A 23,602-nucleotide genomic window follows, 5' to 3' on the forward strand; every position below is an offset into this window, starting at 1 on the left:
AGAGGGGGAAGAAAAAGAGAAGATGGAGGAGGAGGAGAAGGAGGAGATCGGCGAGAGGAAGGGGTACGCGGTGCGGGTGTGCGAGAACGAATTTTTGTCACTATCTACGGGGAGTAGTAGCGACGATGTAGTGGCGAAGCTAACCACGAACTAAACAGAAGAAAAAAGATGGCCGCTGCGAGGCTGCCATGAAGGGGCCGCGTCGCTGCTCGCGCTCGCGGAAATGGGACGTTGCGACATCCGAGTGTTATCGTCGTCTTAGTGAGAAGTGTCAAGCGAGTGATCAACGGCGAGGGTGACGTGCCGAAGAAGGAGGAAGCTGACGGCGGTGCGGAGCGAAGGAGCGAAGTGCGGTAGTCACATCGCGCCGCACCGCACTCGCCAGCGACGACGGCAACGACGAACAACGGTGGTGGTGGCAACGACGACGACAACGGCGAGGGTAACGACGACAAGGAAGAAGAAGACGACGACAACGACCGCGGACAGTGGCGAGCCAGCCGGAAATACGCGAAATGGCATCCGATGGGTAAGCCTCCGACGAAAAGAAACTTGTTCGCACCGAAATGCGTGGCTCGTGTTGCACTCGACTGCACCCGAGGTGTAGCGCGCCGCTCTAGGGAAAACGCGGCCGCGACACACACGATGGTGTTCGCAGATCGATAGTGAATTTTTTTTTACAGTCACCCGTCCCAGTTTTCTCCCTCTCTCTCTCCGTCATCGTCCGTCTCTCCTTCTCTTTCTCTCTCTCTCTCTACTGCTCTCGTGTACTGTTTCTCTATCGCTCTTATTGTACGAAGAGAGAGAGAGAACGAGAAAAAGGACTCACCTCTCCTGACTGTAAGCGAGCGATTTCCCGCTGCGTTTGTTCCTCCGCGAAACGCGCTTTCGCGCTGAAGTTAGCCGTCGTTGTCGCGATTGGGCGGGTCTCTCTCTCTCTCTCTCTCTCCCTCTTTCTTGCTCGTTCCATCCGTCCGTCCGTCGCGCGCGCATTTTCGCAGTCGTTTCCTTCACAGTCTGCGGTTTAGACTCGTCAACGTTAGTTGGGCGCGTACACGGCTCGCATTTTTCCACCCGATATCGCGCCTTCGCGTTTTCCCCCTCTAGTCTCGTTTCCCTCTCCGCAGCCGTCACAGTATCTCGGTCTCTCTCGCCTTCTACTTGTTTGTTTCTCCCTTTCTCTCTCCTCTCTCTCTATTTTCTTCCTTCGCGAGCGAACGTGCGCTCCGCACATACGCTCTTGATCTACGCGCGGATGGATTTCCGCGGCCTATTTCAGCCAATTAAACGGCCAGCATGACATCAGAGCAGACGGCATCTCTCTCGTTGCACCGCGGCCCAGCATTCCTATCAATTTGCGGGCCCGCCGGAGGCGGGGTGGGGTGAAGCGGACGGGCGAAAGCACCCTCCTTCGTTCGCCCCGATTTATCGGTCCCGCAAGTCTTCGTCGAGAATAATCGTGCACCACGAATCTTAAGCGGCCCCTTGTCGCCCTCTTTTCGTCCTCCCCCTCCACCCCTTTCGTCTCTTCCCGTCTATCTGTCCGTCTGTCCGTCCGTACATCCATCCATCCACCCATCTGTCCGTTCCGTGGTAAGGGCGATTTTTTCCCCGTGGCAGAGAGTCGTTGCGCGATCGCTCGCGTTCCGCCCGACGCTCCAATTAGTTCCCCGATATTGCTATCGTGCTTGTTCAACGTGCATGTACTATGTGCTCCGTATCACGCGACTTGCGATACCTTCCTCTTTTATTCCGAGCCCCGACTCCGGAGAGAGATCACCGTGACACGTCCCCGGACATCGCGGCGCGCGGTGGATGTAAATAAAAAAAATAAGGAAAAAAATGGACGCGCTACAGTGCCATCGGTTTCGTTGCATCGCGACGATACTCCTGTCCGTGAATTACGTTCGAGATACTTTTGACATATCGATCCTGCCTTATGACTTTATCTCTCCTTTTGCGAGTGTATATACGCGTCGCTTGCGAACGACGTAAGGACGTCTCCGGGAGCGTGTACTCCGTAGGAGGTGAAAGTTTTAAGGGAAAAGAGAGTGATTTGAGAGCGATTGCGTAAGATTTGATATAGTTTGTCAGGACGACCGATAGACTCGCGCGATCTACGGAGGAGATTTGAATTTTTCACGGGAATGTTAACGGATGACAATTGCAGTAGGATGGAATGGGTGGAGATCATAGAGCCACGCACTAAGGAACATATGTATGCTAACTTGACCACAGGAGAATGCGTTTGGGATCCTCCACCAGGTGTACCAGTGTAAGCTATTCTTTTATTCATATCACTTCTTTAGTAGCAGCTAATTTCTGCACAGTACGTCACAAAGAATGCGTCAGGGGACTCATTAGAAGAGTCCACATTAGATGTTTCAACCCACAGAGTGTTTTTCCTAAAAATGTTTCTTTTTTTTAGCATATCTCTGTTTCATGAAATTATTTACAGAAAGTGTATGATTTTTCCCTTGGTAGTTAATTAGATCAATGTCTGATGTTATAATTAGTATAATGAATTTGAATAGAATTTGAAGGACATCTAATACCGTTGTAATTAATTTGATGTCATTATAATTTGATTATAATCAATATAATAAATTAGAATTCGACTAGATATATGTCTTACGCTACTATAATCAATGTAATAGTGGGTTAGTATAAAGGATCAGTATAATAATGGATCATTGTAATGAATTGTATCAATATAATGAATAGTATTATTATAATGAATTTGGACTCGGTGCACTTGACTTCATTGTATGTATTACAGTTAATTATTTGAAAGTATAATATGATGCCATCGTAATTAGTTTAGAGAGAGTTATCTTAGAGAAAGTACCAGACTATCCTGTGTGTATTGCAATGTATGTGGTACAATGTTCCCTTTAATAATTTCTAGAAAAAAGACGGACAACAATCAGTGGTGGGAGTTGTTTGATCAGAATACCTCGCGGTTTTATTATTATAATGCGACATCACAGAAAACTGTGTGGCACCGCCCGACCGACTGTGACATCATACCACTGGCGAAACTTCAGGTAAATGAACGTTTGCTATCGCTGGCTCGTGATATGATTTAACACGCTTCTCACGTATTGTAACACGCGCGTTTGTATGTGAGTCATGTCGGATAGTTGATTATCAAACATCAGAGATAAGAGGAGGATGCCCTATTGATGCCCAGAGGAATCCGTTTTCGCGAAGTGAATCACGTAAAATCTTCGACCCACGGTTTCACGTGTGTATACGCGCGCGCGCGCGTGTTTATAGACGCACGGAATGATTTGTGAGTTTCTCCGGATAACACACATTACAGAACTCACGTATCTTAGAGTGCCGGAGATATAAGTGTGCAAGCGTCTGCTCTCTTCTCTCGGCTATAAATAGACGTTTGTAGCAGGGAGAAAAAACTCTGGTTTACATTATACCGCACCGTGCCATGAAGTTCTCTTTCGCGACAATGCTATTTGTCCGTTCAAAGTTTGAGGAAAAAAAAAAGTTTGACAAACGAGTGCTTATGGAAATCCCACGGAATACTATTGTAACACCCACCTGCATATCGAAATATTCTGTGTATTGTGTCAGCTATTATGTTGAGTTGTTACATCTTCTGTCAATACAGGAATTACAGAACTCGGCATATTACACGGCATTTTTATACGTTTTGCGCGTTGTATGTAAATAATTGCGAATTGTTACGACTTCATCAAATTGATGCAAAAGATTTGTCATTGTCGTTTCTCTTCACTAAATTCTTGAAGTTTGGCTATTAAAGGGGAAATAGCTAGTATTTGTTAGATGTCTAGAAAAATCAGTACTTTGTTGATTATAACTTTAGAAATGATTAGTCTTTCGATTGGACTGATCATTTAATCATTTAATCATTCAATTGGATAATCCTGTCTTCTGTTTTATCTGACAAGCACGACGACTCTTTTATACCAAAGCAACACTTGTCATATTGTATATAATTTGTGCGCTATCTTGTTATTGCATAGAGATAATACACGATTATTAACTTATTCATTTATCTATGTGTACTTGTGTTCATATTATAGACATTGAAGCAGAACACGGAACCTCCAAGCGGTAGCACGTCTGACGCTCAGAAAGTCGCCGAGCCGAGGAAAAAGGAGTCGGTTTCGACACAGACGCAAACACCTTCAGTCAGCCGGTCGACGCGCTTCAATCATCAAGAGAGTCCGAATTTGGCTTCGACACTGGTGAGCTTAATTGTCGCGGTAACGTGACTGCGCGGCCGTGACTTGTAAGTTTTTCGACGTTTGCTCTTTCTCTTTTGCAGCAAGTTGGAAGCGCGAACAAAACGCGATCCTCCGCAGCCGGTGTCGACCTTCAAACATCTCCACCTTCCCCGTCTCCGTCTTCGAGGCGTCATCATCACCATCATCATCATCACAATAATAGGCACCACAGGCACCATGAAGTACCTACCGCACGCAGGCAACACAATCATTCGCAGGACTCCGGCAGATCTAGCGACAGTTCCGTCTCGCACAGTAGAACCTCTCTGGAGTCGACTAGTTATCGTTTGTTGGACTCGCCGCACAGGCATCATCATCGTTCGGCCGCACAAACGCCGGCGAGCACCGCACAGTCCTCCCCTCGGCAGCATAGCGGCACCTTAGAGACCAGGTGCCACAAAAGCGGGACTCTGGAAAGCGTGAAGAATCAGAAGTCTGTGTCGTTAGGGGAACCACCGCCATTGGGGCTGTCGCTTTCGACCAGCACGCCTCTTTTCAAGAAGAAGACGTTCACCGATCCGCAACGTGAAGGTAGGACGGGGAATTTGGACCTGGACAAAAGTAAAAATGGTAAGAGGGTTGTAATACTCGTATACGCGCGCGTGATACATACTCGTCGTATTTCTAAGTTTCGAACGTGCTCGAGCGTTTTCAGCTGTGCTAATCGATTTCCCGATGTTTCAGGTAGGGAAAGTAGCAGGGGCTCGTACGGTCCCGAGCCTAGCACCTCGCCGTATCGCGAGTCGATGATGGAATCCCGAGTCTTCAGGCAGGAAATGCCGCCGTATCGTCCGCCGGAAGTTCAGCTTAGTCATAGTTACAAGTCGCAAGGCGAGAAATACGGTTCCTTGGTGGAGAGTGGCAATCGTTATCATAGAGATAGAGAGCGGGAGATGCAGCATCAGATACGTGAGCGTGTGAACAGTCTTGACAAGACGAACCAGCCAGCCTTTTATGCGAGTTGTGTGCATACGAGAAATGTGAATAAGCAGGATAATACGGGTAGCATAGGTAGGAGGCATCACGGCTGTTCGGCCTCACTCTCGGAAGCGAATGTCAGGGACATGTATGGTGCAATGTTGTCCGAGAGGAATGATCCGGCCAAAAGCCTCGGTCGAGCGGCCGGTGTGCACAGTAACTCATCGAAGCAGAGAGGAGGCCTTGAAGCGGTGGAGCGCGAGAGAGAGCGAGACCGCGACAGGGAGAAGGACTACCGGAGAAATACAGCGTGCAATAACTCACTGGACTGTAAGCGAGATAATCTTTTAGCTTCTTTCGCCACCTTCCTGCAACACGTATGTGTGCGCGCGTATGTTTTGCAATACATAGTTAATCGTTATTTTGCAAGGTGTACCGCAGCCGTTGGGCCGCAGTTATAGTTTCGTGCAACAGCAGAAGCAGCAGCAGAAGATGCAGCAGCAGTTACATCAGCAGCAACAGCAGCAGCAAGTTAGCAGAAGGAGGGAACGGGACGACGATTCCATGCATGAGCGCTACTTGATAAGTCAGACCCACGATCAGTCCAGGCAGCGACTTAGCAGTAACACTAGCAGTAGCAACAGCAGCAACAGCAGTAGCAACAGCGCCGTGGGCGAAGATACCGAAAGTCACGCCGAGGGAGACGACAGCAAGAAGAAAAGAAGCAATGGAAATTCCAGTCCGCCACCGTCACCATTCTACGGCAATCTCCTGGCTGATGCCGATCATCTGTTACCGCTGCAACATTATATCCTTCAACAAGCAAAATTATCAGGTAAAACATCGACAGGTCTTTTTGTTCTTACAGCTACATAGCGGAATTGATTTTATTACATTCGATGCATATAGGTTGTTACAAGTTCGGAGATCCTCTGTTAGTGGAGGAAGGGGAGGATTCTTTGGACGAAGAAGGCGGCAGAGGCGAAGGTATCGGAGGGAGAGCCGATGACGATTCCGACGATCAGTTCGCTGATGACGAGGCGGCAAGCAATCAAGGCGATTCTTCCAGTCAAGAGTATCTCGAGGATCATTATGCCGGTGAGAAATTATTTTTATAGATATGAAATACTCAACCTCGTCTATCCAACATTTCCGTGATGCCTTTTTTCTCCTTTAGACTTAAGAAATTACGACACGGCGGGCTTGGCGACTTACTATAACACAGCTGACACTTTGACGAGGCCACGACCACCTTCACCGCCGAATATCGTGTCCCAGATAGAAGCGAGAGACAGCGTAGTGACTACGAGACAAGTCTCTCTACCAACGTCCACCGTGACCTCGATCGCGACACCGAGCATCGGCACAACGATCGATAACACTGACCTGGACGAAGCGCGGCGGGACGATAGCACGGGCGGTGGCGACATCGAGAAGTACGCGCAGGACAATCTTAATCTGAACTGCGGCAGACCGAAAGGACTGAGGCTGTTGTTTCGAAAAAAGTTTAGCGTACGGGATATTCTTAGCTGGTCGAAGGATCCCATACCGCAACCTATGCTTGCGATGGTGGACGGCGAGAAGTTACTCAAGCGGGAGGCTTGTAATTTGTTCCGTTTAGTCCAGGTGTACATGGGCGATCGCAAAGCCAATGTTGGCATGACGCTGGACGGCGTTGCCATGGACATCGTGAATACCGCGTTCTCGAAGCCGCCCTTGCGAGACGAACTATACGTGCAGATCTGTCGGCAAACTACGGAGAATCCGCGGAAGGAGAGCCTGCGACGCGGCTGGGAATTAATGGCTGTGTGTCTGGCCTTTGTGCCACCTAGCGCCACGTTCGAACCATATCTGGAAGGTTACATGAACAGGCATCGTGATCCTAACTTCCAATTTCCCGAGGTCGCCAAGTGGCCGATACACGTGCAAGTCAGTCATTACGCGACTGTGGCCTGCAGACGATTGCAGCGGATCGGCGCGCACGGCAAACGACAACCTCGTAAAGCTACAATAGAGGATATCGATCAAGCAAGGGTAATTGATTGTGCCAGTAACCCTTTATACTTTAATGTATTCATGCCGACCTCTATATCTTTCACTTGAAAATCAATATTTTATTATCGACATTCAAATTTTGTATATCCTAGAATGCTGATATTGTTTTAATTTCATGATTTAATGTCGTTAATGAGATGACGTTAATGTTCTGTGTCGTTTTTCTCATAGATACAAATCTTCCGCGCATCCATGTTCGGAGCGACGCTCTCGGAAGTAATGGCTTTACAAAGGGACCGCTACCCACTTAGAGAGTTACCATGGATACAGACCACGCTGACGCGTCAAGTTCTGGTGCGCGGTGGCACCTTGACCGAGGGTATCTTTCGAGTATCTGCCGACGCCGACGAAGTTAGTGCACTAAAGTCTTGTCTGGACAAGTTCGAGGACGGTGCGATTCTGGCAGCTTCTCAGGATGCCCACGCGCCCGCTTCCTTGCTGAAATTGTGGGTGCGTGAATTATATGAGCCGTTAATACCGGATTCCTTCTACGTGGAATGCGTGTCGATGAGACACGATGATCCGGAAGCCTCCGCGGCAAACGTAGCTGCTCTCGTCGACCGTTTGCCAGATCTTAACCGTCGTGTGCTGTGTCATCTAATACGCTTCCTACAGGTAAGAGGCTGTTTGATTAAGAGTTTCATGAAATTTTGTTTCTGGTTTTCACAACACGTGCTCAGTCATCTATAATTATGTAATTTTAATTTCTTGCTTGTGTCGAGTGTGCTATTCGAGTAAAGTTTAAAATGTAGTATTATTTAATAATGTACGGTTGGAGTTTAAAAACCTTTAAATAAGACAACATGCTTTTTGATATTTCCGAATAAAATATAATATTGCGCTCTCCGGCGAATACGCTACATATGAAACGACTTTGCAGATATTCGCTAGACCCGAGGTGGTCGCTCGCACTAAAATGGACGCAAATAATCTCGCGATGGTGATGGCGCCGAACGTATTGCGATGCACCTCCCAAGATCCTCGAGTAATTTTAGAGAACGCACGGAAGGAAATGGCCTTCGTCCGTACTCTCATCGAGTCACTAGACACTGCTTGGGTCGATGATCTTCACTGACCATCCTATTGCGTTAGAGAAAAGTCCGCTCTAGACTATTATGCCAAATGAAACAGCTGTATAGTCACGTCTATTGTTAGTTATCTCACTGTTCTCGATTTGTCTTCACTCTTCTTGTTTGTTCCATCGTCACCGATCCCCCTCTTTGCCCCATAGTCCTTATATGAATGTTCGTAATGGTAATTTAGTGCTAAAGTCTTACCAAGCTAATCATACCACAACCCGACTCCTTGATTTTCCGATCTTTATTTTCTATTTATTATTTATATACAGATTCTATGTTATATGACAGATAGAGATTATTAGATTATATTATGTATATCGCTATATATCATATATATTTTACCAACCCTTGTTACCGCGTCGAACAAACGTGGACGGCTTTTTTACTCGGTCATTGTTGAATCTCGTGTAAGATAAAAAAAGATACATCATGTGTTACCGTGTATAGCTGCGCTCCGCGATGATCTTTTTGTATAAGCGACGGATTAACGTGTAAAGCGTTTGTCGAGGAGTAAATACTGCGAAAGATTAGCAAGCTGTACTTGTAAGTGTGTTTCTTCGACTACCCTGTCCTTGTCCACTATGTACAAAGAAATTAAAGGATTATAAATATTAATAATTAAAGGGTTGCTTTTCAGAGTTGATTTTGAACAATAGGAAAATCTCAATGAATTGTAACTCCCTTAAAAATAGCGATAATGTAGTACAAGAAGCATTTTTAAATATAATTTCCCTAGTTTTTGTGCATATTATCAGATATAAAATTTACGTATTTTTTACAATTTACGTGAGTATCGAGTTTCGCCGTCAAAATATTTTATAAAATTGTATCGCGTGAACGAAAAGCATACACAAATGGTCTTTACATTGTTTGGGAGCGTAAACCTTGTTCTTTGCGTAATCACAGATTGCGATACATTTTCTTTTATAGAATTATTTAAAATTAAATAATCGTTTGGCATTAATCGCTCGTAGAAGGCGAACTAATGTAGGATGTTTGTTAATAAATAGAAAGCTTGTAGCTGCCTCTGAAACACGCATTTATCACATTTTTGATAAAAGTAAGATTTCAGATAAATTCAACTAAAAGAAATAAAGTTGGAAATAAGCCTTATTCATTTAACTTGTTCTACATTTGCAATAAAAGATAGTAATGTTATGAATTTAATACGTAAAAAAGAGATTTAGCCTTCAAAATGCTTTTTGAACTATTATAATCGTCATTTTTGCCGAACTTATATTAGTTTGTAAGATTTTTCTTATGTTTATATTTCTCAATATAGATTTCGAGAGAATCCGCCTTTGTGATTATATAAATATGGATTGCCAGTTGGCATTCTCACGCTGTAATCAACATGAAGAGCACTTCCAAGGGCTAAGTGGCGAGTCCCAGTATTTCGATGACATATTGTGAACTCACGTATAATAACAAACCTATATCTTTACTAATTCAATACTTGATATTCGTTAATTTTTACATATAACTTTCAAAGAACTGGACATATTAGAGAACCACAAATATATATTAATTAAATTAATAACATTTTATTTTCAAGTAGAATTATTTTATTATTTTATAAAGTAAATGCATTACAATGTCTAAACAGATTTTTTTAGACACAAGTTAACAAAAGTCGTAATTTTTAGCGGGAAATAATATTATATAATTATAATTACACAAATATTGCATAATTAAATTCAATAATACATATATATGTATTATTGAATCTATTAGTTATACAATATTTATGTATATTTAATAATACATTTTATATGCTATGTATACGCAATAATACATACATACACATATATATATATATATTTACTTATTTATTTATTTATACATTTATTGTTGTCTTTATTTCACTATTGTGTGTTAAGTTTATACATACATATTTTATTTATACTGCAAGTGGTTCTGCACTTTATCAAACGTAATAAAACAGCGCGGCGTATGTCATATTCTATCTCTCTCTTCCTTCCTGTTTTACCATCGAAATCTGATTTCATGTTTTGATTTTTTTATTTATTCCTCGAGGGCACGCGTGATGTTGATTACATAGTGAAGCATTGTAAGAATAGGAAAAGTGGGAGTAACTGGCAGTCCATACTTACTGACCTATTAGTCAAAGGTCTTGACACTATTAGAGCAATTTCTCTTTCTTCCTGCGAATTTTGTAACACCTAAAACCTTTTTTTTTATTTTGCTCATATTGCATTTGCAATTAGTGATATTAATGCAATTAACTCCACGTTTTGTTTGTAATATTCGTTACTGATAATGCTATTGCATTGTAATAACTATAAATAATGCCGATAATTAGTAGATATTTTGTAATGTCTTACAATTTTTTCTGAATTGCTGATAACTGTCTCGAAATTCAACTGATAGTTCAGTATGCAATCAAATTATGCTGCGTTCGGAAACGTCATTTGAGTACTTTCCTTCTCTTTTTATCTCACTCTTGTATTTCGCTCACTCCAACGGCTATTGTCTAGTAGTGTGCACACAGTGTGTTTCCGAACGCAGCCTTAATCTTGCGTTTCAGTAACAACTCACTATTACTATATTACTACGCATGTGCTCAACGCTTGACGCTCGACGTTCCTATGTAAAAGCATCTTAAGATCGGACTATGAATACCGGCCGTAGATTGTTGTTGACAGCTAAATTTTTTCTTGCGAAATTTCCTTATATTATTTTTTCTAGTGCACTTGTGTGACATTAAACATATTGTATGAACCTGTAAAATATTCTGAGTTCTCGGCTTTTCAACAATATAATACGTGGAAGTAAAATTTACACTCGATTGATCAGTTGTTAGACGGGTGTATATCAGTTGGACACGGGGCAATTGGACACAGTCCAATCACAAGTCGCTGTTCCAAGGGACCCTACAAATGTCTCTAATCACACGGTGCTGTGATTGGCTGTGTCCAAATGCACCGTGTCCAAGTGCACCGCTCCCTTGTTAGACCATACGTTTTCTTACGTGAGCAGGCCTCATTTCACGACTTATTTTATGGCTTTATATGGATTGCCCAAGGAAAAGGTGAGAACTTTTTACAAGTATGTTGAAGTGATTTCGAGTGATGTTTGTCAAGAATATCTTTTTATTTAGATATGGTACGCAAGAATTCTTTACGTGCCGTTTCTCGCTTCTGACGTCATAAAATCAATATGGCCGCGGCGAGGGGCCAGTGTTGGGATTCTGTAACTCGTCATTAGAGTTAACGACAGTTTCGTTATCGTTGCACAGCTTTTATATGCCGTAAAAAAGTTGCGCAACGATAATGAAACTGTCGTTAACTCCAATCACGAGTTACAGAATCTCAGCACTGGAGCCTTTTAAACCTTAACTTATGGCTCCTGCACACAGGACACGGTAATGTTTGCCGCACGGCGGAAGTTCGCGCGACAGCCAATCAATATGCTGCTTTCCGTAATAACCTTTTAGCTCTTACGGAAAAACAACATATTGATTGGCTGTCGCACGGACTTCCGCCGCGTGGCAAGCATTACCGCGTCCTGTATGTAGGAGCCATTACGTCGTGAAAAATGATAAAACTGATATTACATGTGTCGTACGACAAGCTTTTCGGATACATTCATTGGTTGACGAACAGAAAACCTAGAAATACTCTATTCACCAACCAATAAACGTATCCGAAAATGTGTTGTACGACACATGTAATATCAGCCTAACGCATCTAGTGTTGTGGACCCTAACCAGTTCAAAGGCTAATGGCTCCTGCACACAGGACGCGGTAATGCTTGCCGCGCGGCGGAAGTTCGAGCGATAGCCAATCAATATGCTGCTTTCCGTAATAACCTTCTAGCTCTTACGGAAAAACAACATATTGATTGGCTGTCGCGCGGCAAGCATTACCGCGTCCTGTGTGCAGGAGCCATAATAAAATAAAAATTCGTAGTGTTTTATAGGTTTTAGTTTTTATTTTAAATGTTGGAACATATATATTTACTTATTTCTAATCAAAATTAACAGTAGTAATTAAAAATAATTTTTAAAATAAACGGAGAGCTGCAGCGCATACAGCTTTATATATGCGCATTTAAAGATTTTGTATGAGTTCGGTGGACCCATGACATTAATTAAGGGTTAAATTAATAAGTATTTAGTTGGACAGTTGGATAGTTGGACAGTTTTGTATTTTATACCTTTAATTTTAAAGCTTTTTTTTTGGTAATACGGAAAAGAAAAACACGAAATTTAAGCAAGATAATTTCATTTGAAAATAAGTAATTATAAAATAAGTCAGATTATATAAACATATTTACAACAAAATATTTTTATAATGGTATATAAATATATTTATTTCTATAAATATATATTTATTTCTATAAATATATATTTATTTTTATAAATATATATTTATTTCTATAAATATGTATTTATATATAAAAATATATTTGTGTCTTGTAATACATTTCGAAAATAATGTCTTCATTTCGTTCTTAATGCATAAATTATTTTAAATTTAAGGTTGTTTAAGATATATAAAGTCATCCAGCATTGCCTGTTGAGCAGCGTCCATAATATCTTAATGTTACTTCTGTAAATATTAAATATCACATATTAATATATTAATTTTATTATAACATATTATTGTTGATAAAAGGATTCAGACTATATGTCTGAATATTTTAATCTTAATTATGTACAAAATTAATAAAGTATATTATATCTTACCTTTTCCACATCTTTGTGCACAACCCAATCCTCCTGGATTAGTATAATCAACATTGTCTGTGCCACAAACAGGATTGTATTCCATTGTTACCTGTTTTTTAAAATTATTTTTTAATATTTTAAGAAGAATCAATTGATAGATAAAAAAATACTAATCTTGAGAAAAAGAATGGTAAAGAATTAATAACTTTTCAAACTAATTTTCTTGAAAAAACAAACTGTGATTTTACTTCAGATTATTCACTTATCTTATCAAGAGGAATTTTATATTTATGAAAAAGAGCATTGTAATTACATACCGGACAAGATGACACACAGGTGTTGAATATGTCTTCAGGTGGAGGAGTCATATCTTCCCTGATAGACTCTGTAGTTGTGGTGGTCGTTGAGGTAATTCTTTGTTGTCCATTGGAACTTTGACCACCAGCTGTTGGTCCATCAAAAACAAAACCATCTACCTGGGATATTATATCTGAATTCTACAAAATAAATCTCAAGTCAAACTTTTGGATAATAAATGTTAAATTGTTATGTATTGCAAGGGAGATGACTCAATTATTTTTCTTAATAAAATTTCTAATCTTCACAGTATGTTAAAACATTTCAAATATTATTTATGTAGTATCTAAAAATACAGTCGATGCTGTTATTTTAATTTATTTTGTTGTTATTTTAATTTATTTTGTCATTTAAAAGAATATTTTTACTTACTTGCGGATACGCAGTAACGAGAAATGATGACACGACAACTGTAATTATTAAATAATTATTATATAATTATTAAGCATGTTTAATGATATTAACACTAACATATATAAAAAATGACACAACGTAGCACAAAGCGATTTCCTTACCTAGCAGAAAGTGAAACAACATTTTGGAAACGTTCGGCGGTTAACTATTAAAGGTTAATTGCTATCGTACGTATATCAATACAATCGAAGGTCGACGACTGTTGAGAATATCGGCTGAACTTCCTTTTATAGCATCAGTTGCCAACCAACGAAGGATGCGCGTTTCGATCATATATGTGAATCTAAGTAAACTGGATTTCCCCAGTAAGGTTATTACAATCTCTTCACTAGACTCATTGTTAAGCTTTTTGTAAAGACTCATTACAAGGTCAGTAGTAAGAAATATGAATCATAGAAGTCAATTATGTGCGATATTATCAGGATTAGAAACACAGTTGAGATAATTACTTGTGAGTTTTAGCGATTATGATTTTATTTTCTTAAAAATCAACTTTAAAAAAAAATTATAATAATTACAAGGCATTTAATGAATTCCTTAAACTTATTCTTCCCTGACCAATAATTGTTAATACTAGCCTCAAATATCAAATTGTTAATACTTTTAAAATTAATGTGAGAGAGTCAGTTACTTTAAATTATATGTGTGACATACATACTTATATTACATACTTACAAAATGCTTATAAAATAATATTTAGGAAGAACCTAATTATGTGCAGATTACATCAGATTATGAATAATAGTCAAGAAAACCAAGACTAGTTATGCAAATTAAAACAAAGTTGAAGCTAAGAATCAAGTACTTTTTTATTATTAAACATTGTTGAATGTTCCTCTAATAAAAAAATGTTTACAATATCTTCAAAAGTATGTTCTATATTGCTGTTATTATCAGGATATCATGGATCTGTAATATACACAAAGCATATATTTGTAAAGAAAATAATCTTTGTAAATCTTTGTAAAAAAAATAGTATAAATAAAACTAAAATAAGATATAAGAATATATACACACATACACACACACACACACACACACACCCAAGGTATCATATATGTGTGTGTATTGTATATCAGTGTTAGTTGAACAATTTTTGTTTACTTATATACCTTTAATTATATGTTATAATATTTCTCAATTACTGCTCAGTTGGCTATATGGTTCGCAGGCTCTAATTAGTCTTACTTCGAGGTCTTGAAAAGAAAGTAAAAATTAGTAGATAGAACTTGTAAAAAATTTATGGAAATGAAGCAGCACTGTAGTACTGTGACACCAAGAATACATATAAGAATTGTAGTTAATTAAATAATTGTGCAAAATTAATTAAAACATTTTTTTTTGTATTATGTGTTTATTCTATTCTTATTTATAAATTTTAATTATTCAAATTATCTATTGTATAATACATTGTAACAATCAGATTCTCTAAAAATTAAAAAATGAAACAAAGATATAAATAAATTTAACTATATTTAACCATAAATTTATAGTTAAAAGATGAGAATTAAAAAGTGGAAGTTTATAATTATTGTAGTTAAAATTAAGAAGTAGAAGTCTGTGTGTGGATTTAGTATAATATTTTAAAATTATATTTTAATTAAATCATATATGTGATAACTGTAATATTTTAAAAAGCAATAAAGTCCTGATACGATAATTAATGTGTCTTACTTGGATTACAATTTTTCGCGCAGTTAAATCTTCCCATGTTCCAATAAGTAACGTTATCAGTACCACATACTGGATTGTATTCTGCAGTCGCTACACAAGGACATGCGGTTGTTGTTCTTTGTGTGGTACTAGTTGTCGGGTTATCGAAGTTATTGGACAAGCTGTTTTGCGGAAAGGCCAAGGCGACCAAGTAAACCAAGGACAACACTTGCGCAACTGTACAGCAAAAATGACGAATTATCAATTAAAATAAATATAAAATAAATATTATTGTGCGAAACAAACGATATGCTATAATAAATTATCGTAATTATTATATTAGACCATATTTTTCATTACCTTTGCAATAAGTCGTATTATATACAGAATCATTATATCAAACATCGTTCAGTTTTCCATAATTACATAATTTTTCTGCGAATTCGAGTTAACTTTGAAGAATTCAATAATATACTTACATACAACGATATACTTCATGATTATTTCCATACGTAAACAGTCCAAATATCGAAGTTCGACAAGAAAAGAAAGAAAGAAAAAAGAAGAAATGATAGTGTCTCGTTCGATAAAATGATGCAGGATCGAAAATTCAATTCCACCGCTGATTCTTGGCGAACTGTCTTTTGCGTTGTACGCGCACTTATTTATCTTATCCGTATTCTGAACTTGTTTCCTTATATAGGAAAAAATTAATTCCCACCACTTGGTAAACCCACCATATGCATAATGACGTGATTGTTTTTGAACAGATTTTTTCTATAATGTGATAAAACGTGAATCCTGTTGCTATCTTATTTGTGTATTCAAAATCATCAATAAGTTCACAAGTTGTCCTTATTCTTACAATAAATGTATTTATATGTGTAATAAGTTGACTATGTAAATACAAAAATTATTTTACGAATAGTTTATTATAACTATATATATCTATAAATTCTATGATTTCAACAGAAATATCTTCATATATAATTTCCTTTAACATTTTCCATTTTTTTCCGTTGACTTAAACATGTAATCTGACGAAATATAACATAATTTGGTGAAATATATACGCTCCTGAGAATCATACTGAAAACGATATTAATATGGAAAATATATAACAGGGAGATCCCTGATCGTTTGCAACTGGCGGGGATGTCCAAGTTGCGTATGGCGACATTCTCCATACGTATCAATGGCATTGTCGTGTATGCGAATGAAGTTACTCAATAAACATGGTCTTATTTGTGCCTTGATTTGAGGTCGGGAATACGGCGTTCGAATACAGAGGTCTCGAATAAGATTTTATCTTCAAAGCGTATATTACTACCGTATGAAATATTTTACTCAACTTTTGTATGCGCGTCTATGTGGACAAAATAGTGTACAATATATTAATGTTACTTTTAAGAATTAATACTATAATTAACATTATATACATGTAGATATTATGCTAGACATTATTCTTAAAGCTATCACTGGATGTAGGATGTATTATACATACTACGTTACAACTTCTTCAAATTTATCTCTTCTCTGTTTCCTATATATACATAATTAGCAATCTTTCTGTACTGTATATATACATATATATGTATGTAAACACTACACACACATACATACTATATATATACATATATATATACATATACATATACGTGACCAACTAATCTCGTCGGTGTGAGAATGTGAGATACATACTATGTATTGTTATTCTTTCTGACCTAAAGCTTCAAGAACATCATTATTATTTATTTGGCGACTAGACTGAATTTAATACAATGTAGTATAATGTGATAATATTCATTGATTCATACATTTAATTCTCGAGACAAACGTATAAAGGATTTAATTTCATTCGATCGATAATTTTATAGAAATATAACTGTAACGTATAACTGGAGTTTTGATTGTTAACTCGTTTAGCTTAAAATTTGAGAAACATTCTAAAATATACATTTTGTGCAATAATCTTTTCAACTGTATATTCGTATAATTTATATAATTGTGTCAATTAACGTTAATTTAAACTAAACATTAAAAGCAGATACAATACTATGATTTTTGTACGGCACTTTTTCTGGGATATTAAAAAAATATTTAAATACATGCACAAAAGATAGACCATTTAAAATGTTGAAAATTATTTTTATTAATCCTAAGAATAGTGGTAAAATTTTGCTTAATATTTTAAATGTTTATTTTTTATGACACAAATGGGATATTGTCGATTAGTTAATAATATTTCATGTAGACAATTCTATGTGTAAAATGTAGTAAAATTAAAATTGTGATATCTAAGATACATATTGATAAAATAAAGTCAAGTTTTCCAATTAGCTGCATCAATTAGCTGATCGACGTTATTCGTATTGACGAAACATATTAAAAAATATTACACATACGCACATTCACATACATGTACATATTAATGAAAAAAATAGTTTGATTTAAATTTTAATAATTTATGATAAAAATATTCTTTCAAAGTTGCTCATATGCGATTGATTTCTTCAATATATTAATAACTAGATGTAAAATGCTTTATTCTGTGCAATTCTCGACTGCTCACACGAATATGAACGGTCGACACATATGCAAATAAACACTACATATGTGCTTGTAAATACATATAACGTAATGCTTTTCTCATTTATTCATATAAGAAAAAAATATTGCTTGGAAATTATTAAACAGCTAGAAAGTACCGTTTGTACATAAAAAATAAGTAATTTAATGCACATTCCAGTTTATATATATCACATTTGATAGCGCTATTGACGACCTGGCAGTTAAAAGGAATGATAATATACGAGATAAATGTGTCGCGATTTTTTTCGAATTTCACATAGATATTATATTCTGCACTCCTTATAAATCTATTCATCTCAGCAAGTTGCAATAAATCTTTCAAAATCTCAACTTTCAATTGTTTATCAATTAACCTTCCGACTCTATTTATCCTACTTGTTTCATATTCCACTCACCAATTAATGTATAATTACATTAATTACATTAATCATTAACGTTTTATCTTCATACAATCCAAGGTGCATTGGGACAATACTATGATGTTACTCCCAAATATTTTCTTTGCGAAATGGCATTACTCACACTCAATGAGCCACAATCATTGCTTGTATGAATGTTTATGATTGGTTTGACTGATAAGCTGCATATATTGGTCCTGCTTTTTGTTTTGCCAGGTTTTTGGCTTTCTTAGCAGCATCTTTTACTTTTTCTGCTTTACCCTGTAATGAATGTTGCAAATCCTCTGCAAGGCTCGGTTTTGTTTGAGCAATGCCATCATCAGTAGTGCTATGGCCAGCTTGCATGGAGAAACTTGTTTGAGAGAGCTGTGGATTTATAAACTGAGCTCTCTGAGGGAACATATTTGTGAGAACATAATTAAAGCCTTCTGACATTTTGTTGCAGTTTTTCTTAAACCGATCCATTCCAAAAGCTTGGATTGCTCTACTGAAACCAAAGACCTGGCTGTCAATCCATGCACACCTTTTGGCAACTGTCCATTCTGGATTTTCTTCAGAGATTTCATAAACTACTTTTTCAATAATACTCTACCGAATAACATAAACTTTGTTAGATTTATATACATCCATATATACTTTATATATATTTGTGTGTACTTTTAATTTGAATATAAATCTTATAATATAATCAACAATAATTCTTTTTATAATGACTATTAATTACATTATATATATTAACTATATATATATATATATATATAATATAACTAGATAATATTAATATTAGTTGGTGCAATTTAGTAAACAGTGTATTGACCTACCATAACTTTGGTATATCCTAAATTCCTTGTATAGGTAGTTAAAGTTTTTGCTTTTGGATCAACAATACTTTCCTCCACAATTTTGACTATATTCTTACTGATGAACCTTTCACCCCATTTTGGTACTCTGTTAGTTTTTGTTAGTAACCGTGTAGAGTAGAGCTTTCCATCTTTGATTTCTCTCGAAACAGTATCCTCAGTAAGAACGTGTGAACTATGAAATATACCAGGTATAAGCTAATTAACTGAATCATTTTATGACATATGTTACGTAAGATTCATGATTGAAGGAATAATATGACATAATGCATTTACATACCTATGTGGATTCGGGTATCTTTGAAAGAAACCTCGTGCAACTTGGGTCCAATCAAATTGAAAGACCATAGTGTTTTCATAATACTTCATTGTGTATTTTGTTGTCTTTATCTCGTAAAGTTTTGTAAGTTTGTAAAAGAAGCTAACAGCGTAAATTTGTTCAGTTTATCAGTGAGATCGTTTGTGATTACGTTAAATACAGTTGGAAAAAATAACAGGAGTTTAGACGTGAAAGAGAAAACATCGCATACTCGCCATAGCGCATCTATGAGTCGATTTTGGTCGATCACTACCTCAATTGTTCTGTTACTACTTTAAATCTATCACTACCGTGTTTGGTCGCTGTAGTTCTGAGCCACAATAGATGTAGTAAGCTTTAAGCCTTAAGAAATTGACCAATCACAGTCGATTATTTTCCTCAAATTTGATTGTGATTGGTCAATTTCTTAAGGCTTAAAGGGACGTCTACATTGGAAGTAAGCAGTAAGAAGTAGGAAGTAAGAATAAGAAATTGACCAATTATAGTTGATTATTCTTCTCACATTCGACTGTGGTTGGTCAATTTCTTACTCTTACTTCCTACTTCTTGCTATTTACTTCCAATGTAGACGTCCCTTAAGCGTCTTCTACAATGGCAGTAGGAGTAGTAGTAAGAAATAAGCAGTAAGCAAATTGACCAATTCCATTCTCACGTTTCAAAAATAATCGATTGTGATTGGTCTATTTACTTACTGCTTATTTCTTACTACTACTCCTACTGCCATTGTAGAAGACGCTTTAAAGCTTGCTGTACCTATTGTTGATCAGGAGTAAATGGTGGCGGCTCGTAGTGGAGATTTCGGAACTACAAAAATAACGGGTTAAAGAGTGCAATCTACTAAACGTTACAGACGTTTTGAAGCGCTTAAAAAGCACTTGTAGCGTCTAGTGGATCGTACTTTTTAAGGCTTCAAAGCGTTTGTAGCGTCTAGTGGATTGCATCCTTAGATCTGCTATTTTGTAAAGTTAATTCTGAAGTCTCCGCTACGAGCCGCCACCATCTCTATCGACCAATTGCGGTTGAATAAGGATTCTCCATCTCAACAAGAAAAAGAAGACCAATTACAGTAGTGATAGATTTAAGACAACGATAAAACAATTAAAAAAGTGTGAGTCACCTGCATCGATAGATTGATAGTTTCTTGTGAACCAGAGAATCAATTCTTGATATTTTTAAATTCGATTCATCGCTTTGTCGATTACTTACGCTTGACAAAAGCCAATTAGAACTCGCGCGGTAGAAAAGCAAAAATTAGCAGATCACGAGTTCTGATTGACTTCTGCTTTTTTGCCGAAATGTGAATACGCCTTTATGCAGTATTCACACCGCGTCCAATGTCCGACGTACGACGTCCGATATCCAATAGGAGAACAGCTTTCTAATAGAGGATTCAATTCTTCATTGGAAAACTATTCTTTTATTGGATATTGGACGTCGGACATCGACGCGGTGTGAATCCTGCATTAGAATTCGCGTTGATGTTTAGTCCACAAAAGGTTAAAAGGGCCAAAGACGCAGGTGCACGCAGGCCTGCGACAAAAACAGAGAGTCCACAGAAGAAGGAAAACAAGGTGCTTTAAAATATTATAAAGTATTTAAAGTCAATTTAAGTCATCATTTCTGTCAAGAGACAGAAATGGAGACGATATTAGAGCAGCAACGACGATACCACGAAGAGAGGGAACGACTGATGGATGCAATGGTAAAGGAGATGTTGCATAAAAAAGCTGGGCATCGTGAGAATATAAACTCGGAACATCGACTGAAAATGCTGCTCGATCAATATACAGACAGTACAACGCATTTGCAAGATTTATATGAAGATAAGGATGGACAGAGGAAAGAAGAGGTACGTCAATATAACTTTAGAATATTATAACATAGGTTCATGATATAAACCTCATTTCCCAGAAATCAATGAAAAAATATATATAATATAAATATTATATGTATAAGTATATCCAATTTTCAGGTTCAAGCGCTCTCTGGTCCAAATGAATTCTCAGAATTTTATTCACGCTTGAAATCTATAAAGGAATTCTATCGGCGACATCCTAACGAAATTAGTGTTCCCATGTCTGTCGAATTTGAGGAGTTAGCTAAGATGAGGGAGAATCCAACAGAGGAGTTGTCCAATCTTGTTGAGTTTACAGATGAGGAAGGTTACGGAAAGTATCTTGATCTTCATGAATGTTATCAGAAGTATATCAATCTCAAAGGGATAGAAAAGATTGATTATATAACTTACCTGTCAACATTCGATCATTTGTTTGATATTGCTCGAGAGAGGAAGAATGCAGAATATCAAAGATATGTTGAGTCTCTCCTAGGATATCTGACAGATTATTTGAGCAGAGTGAGGCCTCTGTTGGATATAAGCATGGAGATTGAAGAAGCCAACAAGGACTTTCAAATTCACTGGGAGAAGAACACATTCCCTGGCTGGCCGAAGGAGGCTGGAAGTGCTTTGACTCACGTGGGAGCACATTTGGAGTTGTCTGCGTTTTCATCGTGGGAAGAACTCGCGTCCCTTGGTTTGGACAGATTGAAGTCAGCCTTGATGGCGTTGGGTCTTAAATGTGGAGGCACCCTCGAGGAACGTGCCCAGAGACTCTTCAGCACGAAGGGCGAGGCTTCCTTGGACCCCAATCTATTGGCTAAGAATCGGAAGGGCAAGTCAGCCAAGGGTAGAGATTCCGAGAAGCAAAAGGATATCGCGCGGCTCGAGTCCCACGTGTACAGACTCGCGGAATTGGTGTCTGGACAACGAGTGGCCACGAAGGAGAACGTGCAGAGGAAGCAGGCGAGAACCGAAGGCGAGAGGGGAGATTCCGACGCGGAGGCGAGCGCGAGCGAGTCGGAGGAGGAGGATGACAACGAGGTGCCCTACAACCCGAAGAATCTACCCTTGGGATGGGACGGCAAGCCGATACCTTACTGGCTGTATAAACTGCACGGCCTGAATATCAGTTACAACTGCGAGATCTGCGGCAATTTCACATACAAGGGCCCGAAGGCATTTCAGAGACATTTCGCGGAATGGAGACACGCGCATGGCATGCGTTGTCTCGGCATTCCGAATACGGCGCATTTCGCCAATGTTACTCAGATCGAAGATGCTCTCGCTCTATGGGACAAGCTCAAGGCTCAGAAACAGGCCGAGCGTTGGCAGCCGGAGCAGGAAGAGGAATTCGAGGATTCTCTTGGCAATGTGGTCAATCGCAAAACATACGAAGATCTCAAAAGGCAGGGTTTGCTGTAATTATACGAAAGTGTCACTGGAATTGAATCCATCACGAGGTTTGGTTGTCAATTGTCTACTTTTTACAATTATCTCTCATTGACTTAGAAGTCTAATAAAGCGTTTAATATTCATGAGAGTTTTTTTGTTGAATCAATGAATAGTAGGTTTTCTCATAACAAGAATTCCGCAATTCCCGGCACTTTCCACGTCCATTTTCTTCTCATTTTATGCACATTTATCTCAATGATTATAGAGAGCAGGTCGCATGCGAATATGGAATACTTAATAAACCTTTTATTTGTTCAGTACTCTGTGTATCAGATAGTCAAAGGTATCGCCACGTTGGCGAATATTACACTTGGAAGGAACAGTCAATATACATGAAAGCGCATTAATTGTGATCGCACATTCATTTTATATTTCAATGACAATCGGATATCTCAGGTGATCGCGGCGCGTAATACTGATACGTCTATCTGTCGCCAATACTCCTCATGCAGAAAATATAAAAAAGTAATTCTCTGGATTTTATGCTGTTTATGCTGGACAATTAAGGCTTCTTTTAAGGAACATACATCACGGAATTAAATATCTTTACGTATATATATTCCGAACAACGTTTTATTCCGGCACCGTAAAATTTCCTATAGATATCGTCCAGAATAAACGAAATTTTAGATGACTAGTTTATATATATATATATATATATATATATATATATATATATATTTTTTTTTTTTTTTTTATTT

General features: G+C 38.0%; 5 protein-coding genes across 7 annotated transcripts; 2 read left to right on the forward strand and 3 right to left on the reverse strand.

Annotated features, from left to right (window-relative positions):
* The first annotated feature begins 129 nt into the window (after positions 1 to 129).
* LOC116848445 lies at positions 130 to 9,343 on the forward strand. 3 transcript variants are annotated; one of them, XM_032824549.1, is made up of 11 exons: positions 130 to 529; positions 2,171 to 2,275; positions 2,909 to 3,047; positions 4,068 to 4,232; positions 4,313 to 4,802; positions 4,956 to 5,519; positions 5,620 to 6,024; positions 6,099 to 6,287; positions 6,367 to 7,223; positions 7,416 to 7,859; positions 8,125 to 8,946. In XM_032824549.1, the coding sequence occupies exons 1-11, from the start codon at positions 516 to 518 to the stop codon at positions 8,317 to 8,319; spliced, it is 3,567 nt and encodes a 1,188-aa protein (XP_032680440.1). In that variant the 5' UTR covers positions 130 to 515; the 3' UTR covers positions 8,320 to 8,946. The 3 variants fall into 3 exon arrangements, with proteins under 3 accessions (XP_032680440.1, XP_032680438.1, XP_032680437.1); XM_032824547.1 differs by having other exon boundaries at positions 131 to 529; positions 4,313 to 4,841; XM_032824546.1 differs by lacking the exon at positions 130 to 529 and having other exon boundaries at positions 2,046 to 2,275; positions 4,313 to 4,841; positions 8,125 to 9,343.
* Positions 9,344 to 12,695: 3,352 nt separating this feature from the next.
* On the reverse strand, positions 12,696 to 14,421 carry LOC116848473. The gene is made up of 5 exons (XM_032824596.1): positions 13,889 to 14,421; positions 13,746 to 13,783; positions 13,334 to 13,513; positions 13,035 to 13,125; positions 12,696 to 12,897 (listed from the first exon to the last, which is right to left on the reverse strand). The coding sequence occupies exons 1-5, from the start codon at positions 13,908 to 13,910 to the stop codon at positions 12,848 to 12,850; spliced, it is 381 nt and encodes a 126-aa protein (XP_032680487.1). The 5' UTR covers positions 13,911 to 14,421; the 3' UTR covers positions 12,696 to 12,847.
* A 157-nt stretch (positions 14,422 to 14,578) lies between these two features.
* On the reverse strand, positions 14,579 to 16,117 carry LOC116848474. Its single transcript, XM_032824597.1, has 4 exons — positions 15,920 to 16,117; positions 15,462 to 15,677; positions 14,900 to 14,983; positions 14,579 to 14,696 (listed from the first exon to the last, which is right to left on the reverse strand). The coding sequence occupies exons 1-3, from the start codon at positions 15,948 to 15,950 to the stop codon at positions 14,925 to 14,927; spliced, it is 306 nt and encodes a 101-aa protein (XP_032680488.1). The 5' UTR covers positions 15,951 to 16,117; the 3' UTR covers positions 14,579 to 14,696; positions 14,900 to 14,924.
* Positions 16,118 to 16,353: 236 nt separating this feature from the next.
* Positions 16,354 to 19,918, reverse strand: LOC116848472 (PRELI domain-containing protein 1, mitochondrial). Its single transcript, XM_032824595.1, has 3 exons — positions 19,571 to 19,918; positions 19,252 to 19,465; positions 16,354 to 19,018 (listed from the first exon to the last, which is right to left on the reverse strand). The coding sequence occupies exons 1-3, from the start codon at positions 19,657 to 19,659 to the stop codon at positions 18,590 to 18,592; spliced, it is 732 nt and encodes a 243-aa protein (XP_032680486.1). The 5' UTR covers positions 19,660 to 19,918; the 3' UTR covers positions 16,354 to 18,589.
* A 1,099-nt stretch (positions 19,919 to 21,017) lies between these two features.
* On the forward strand, positions 21,018 to 22,989 carry LOC116848486 (splicing factor 3A subunit 3). Its single transcript, XM_032824612.1, has 2 exons — positions 21,018 to 21,458; positions 21,582 to 22,989. Exons 1-2 carry the CDS (start codon positions 21,246 to 21,248, stop codon positions 22,869 to 22,871), a joined length of 1,503 nt encoding a protein of 500 aa, XP_032680503.1. The 5' UTR covers positions 21,018 to 21,245; the 3' UTR covers positions 22,872 to 22,989.
* Positions 22,990 to 23,602: the final 613 nt, after the last annotated feature.

Source organism: Odontomachus brunneus, unplaced genomic scaffold (genome assembly GCF_010583005.1).
Source record: "Odontomachus brunneus isolate Ranch 3 - 2012 unplaced genomic scaffold, Obru_v1 Obru_scaffold_096, whole genome shotgun sequence".
NCBI classification, from domain to species: Eukaryota; Metazoa; Arthropoda; class Insecta; order Hymenoptera; family Formicidae; genus Odontomachus; species Odontomachus brunneus.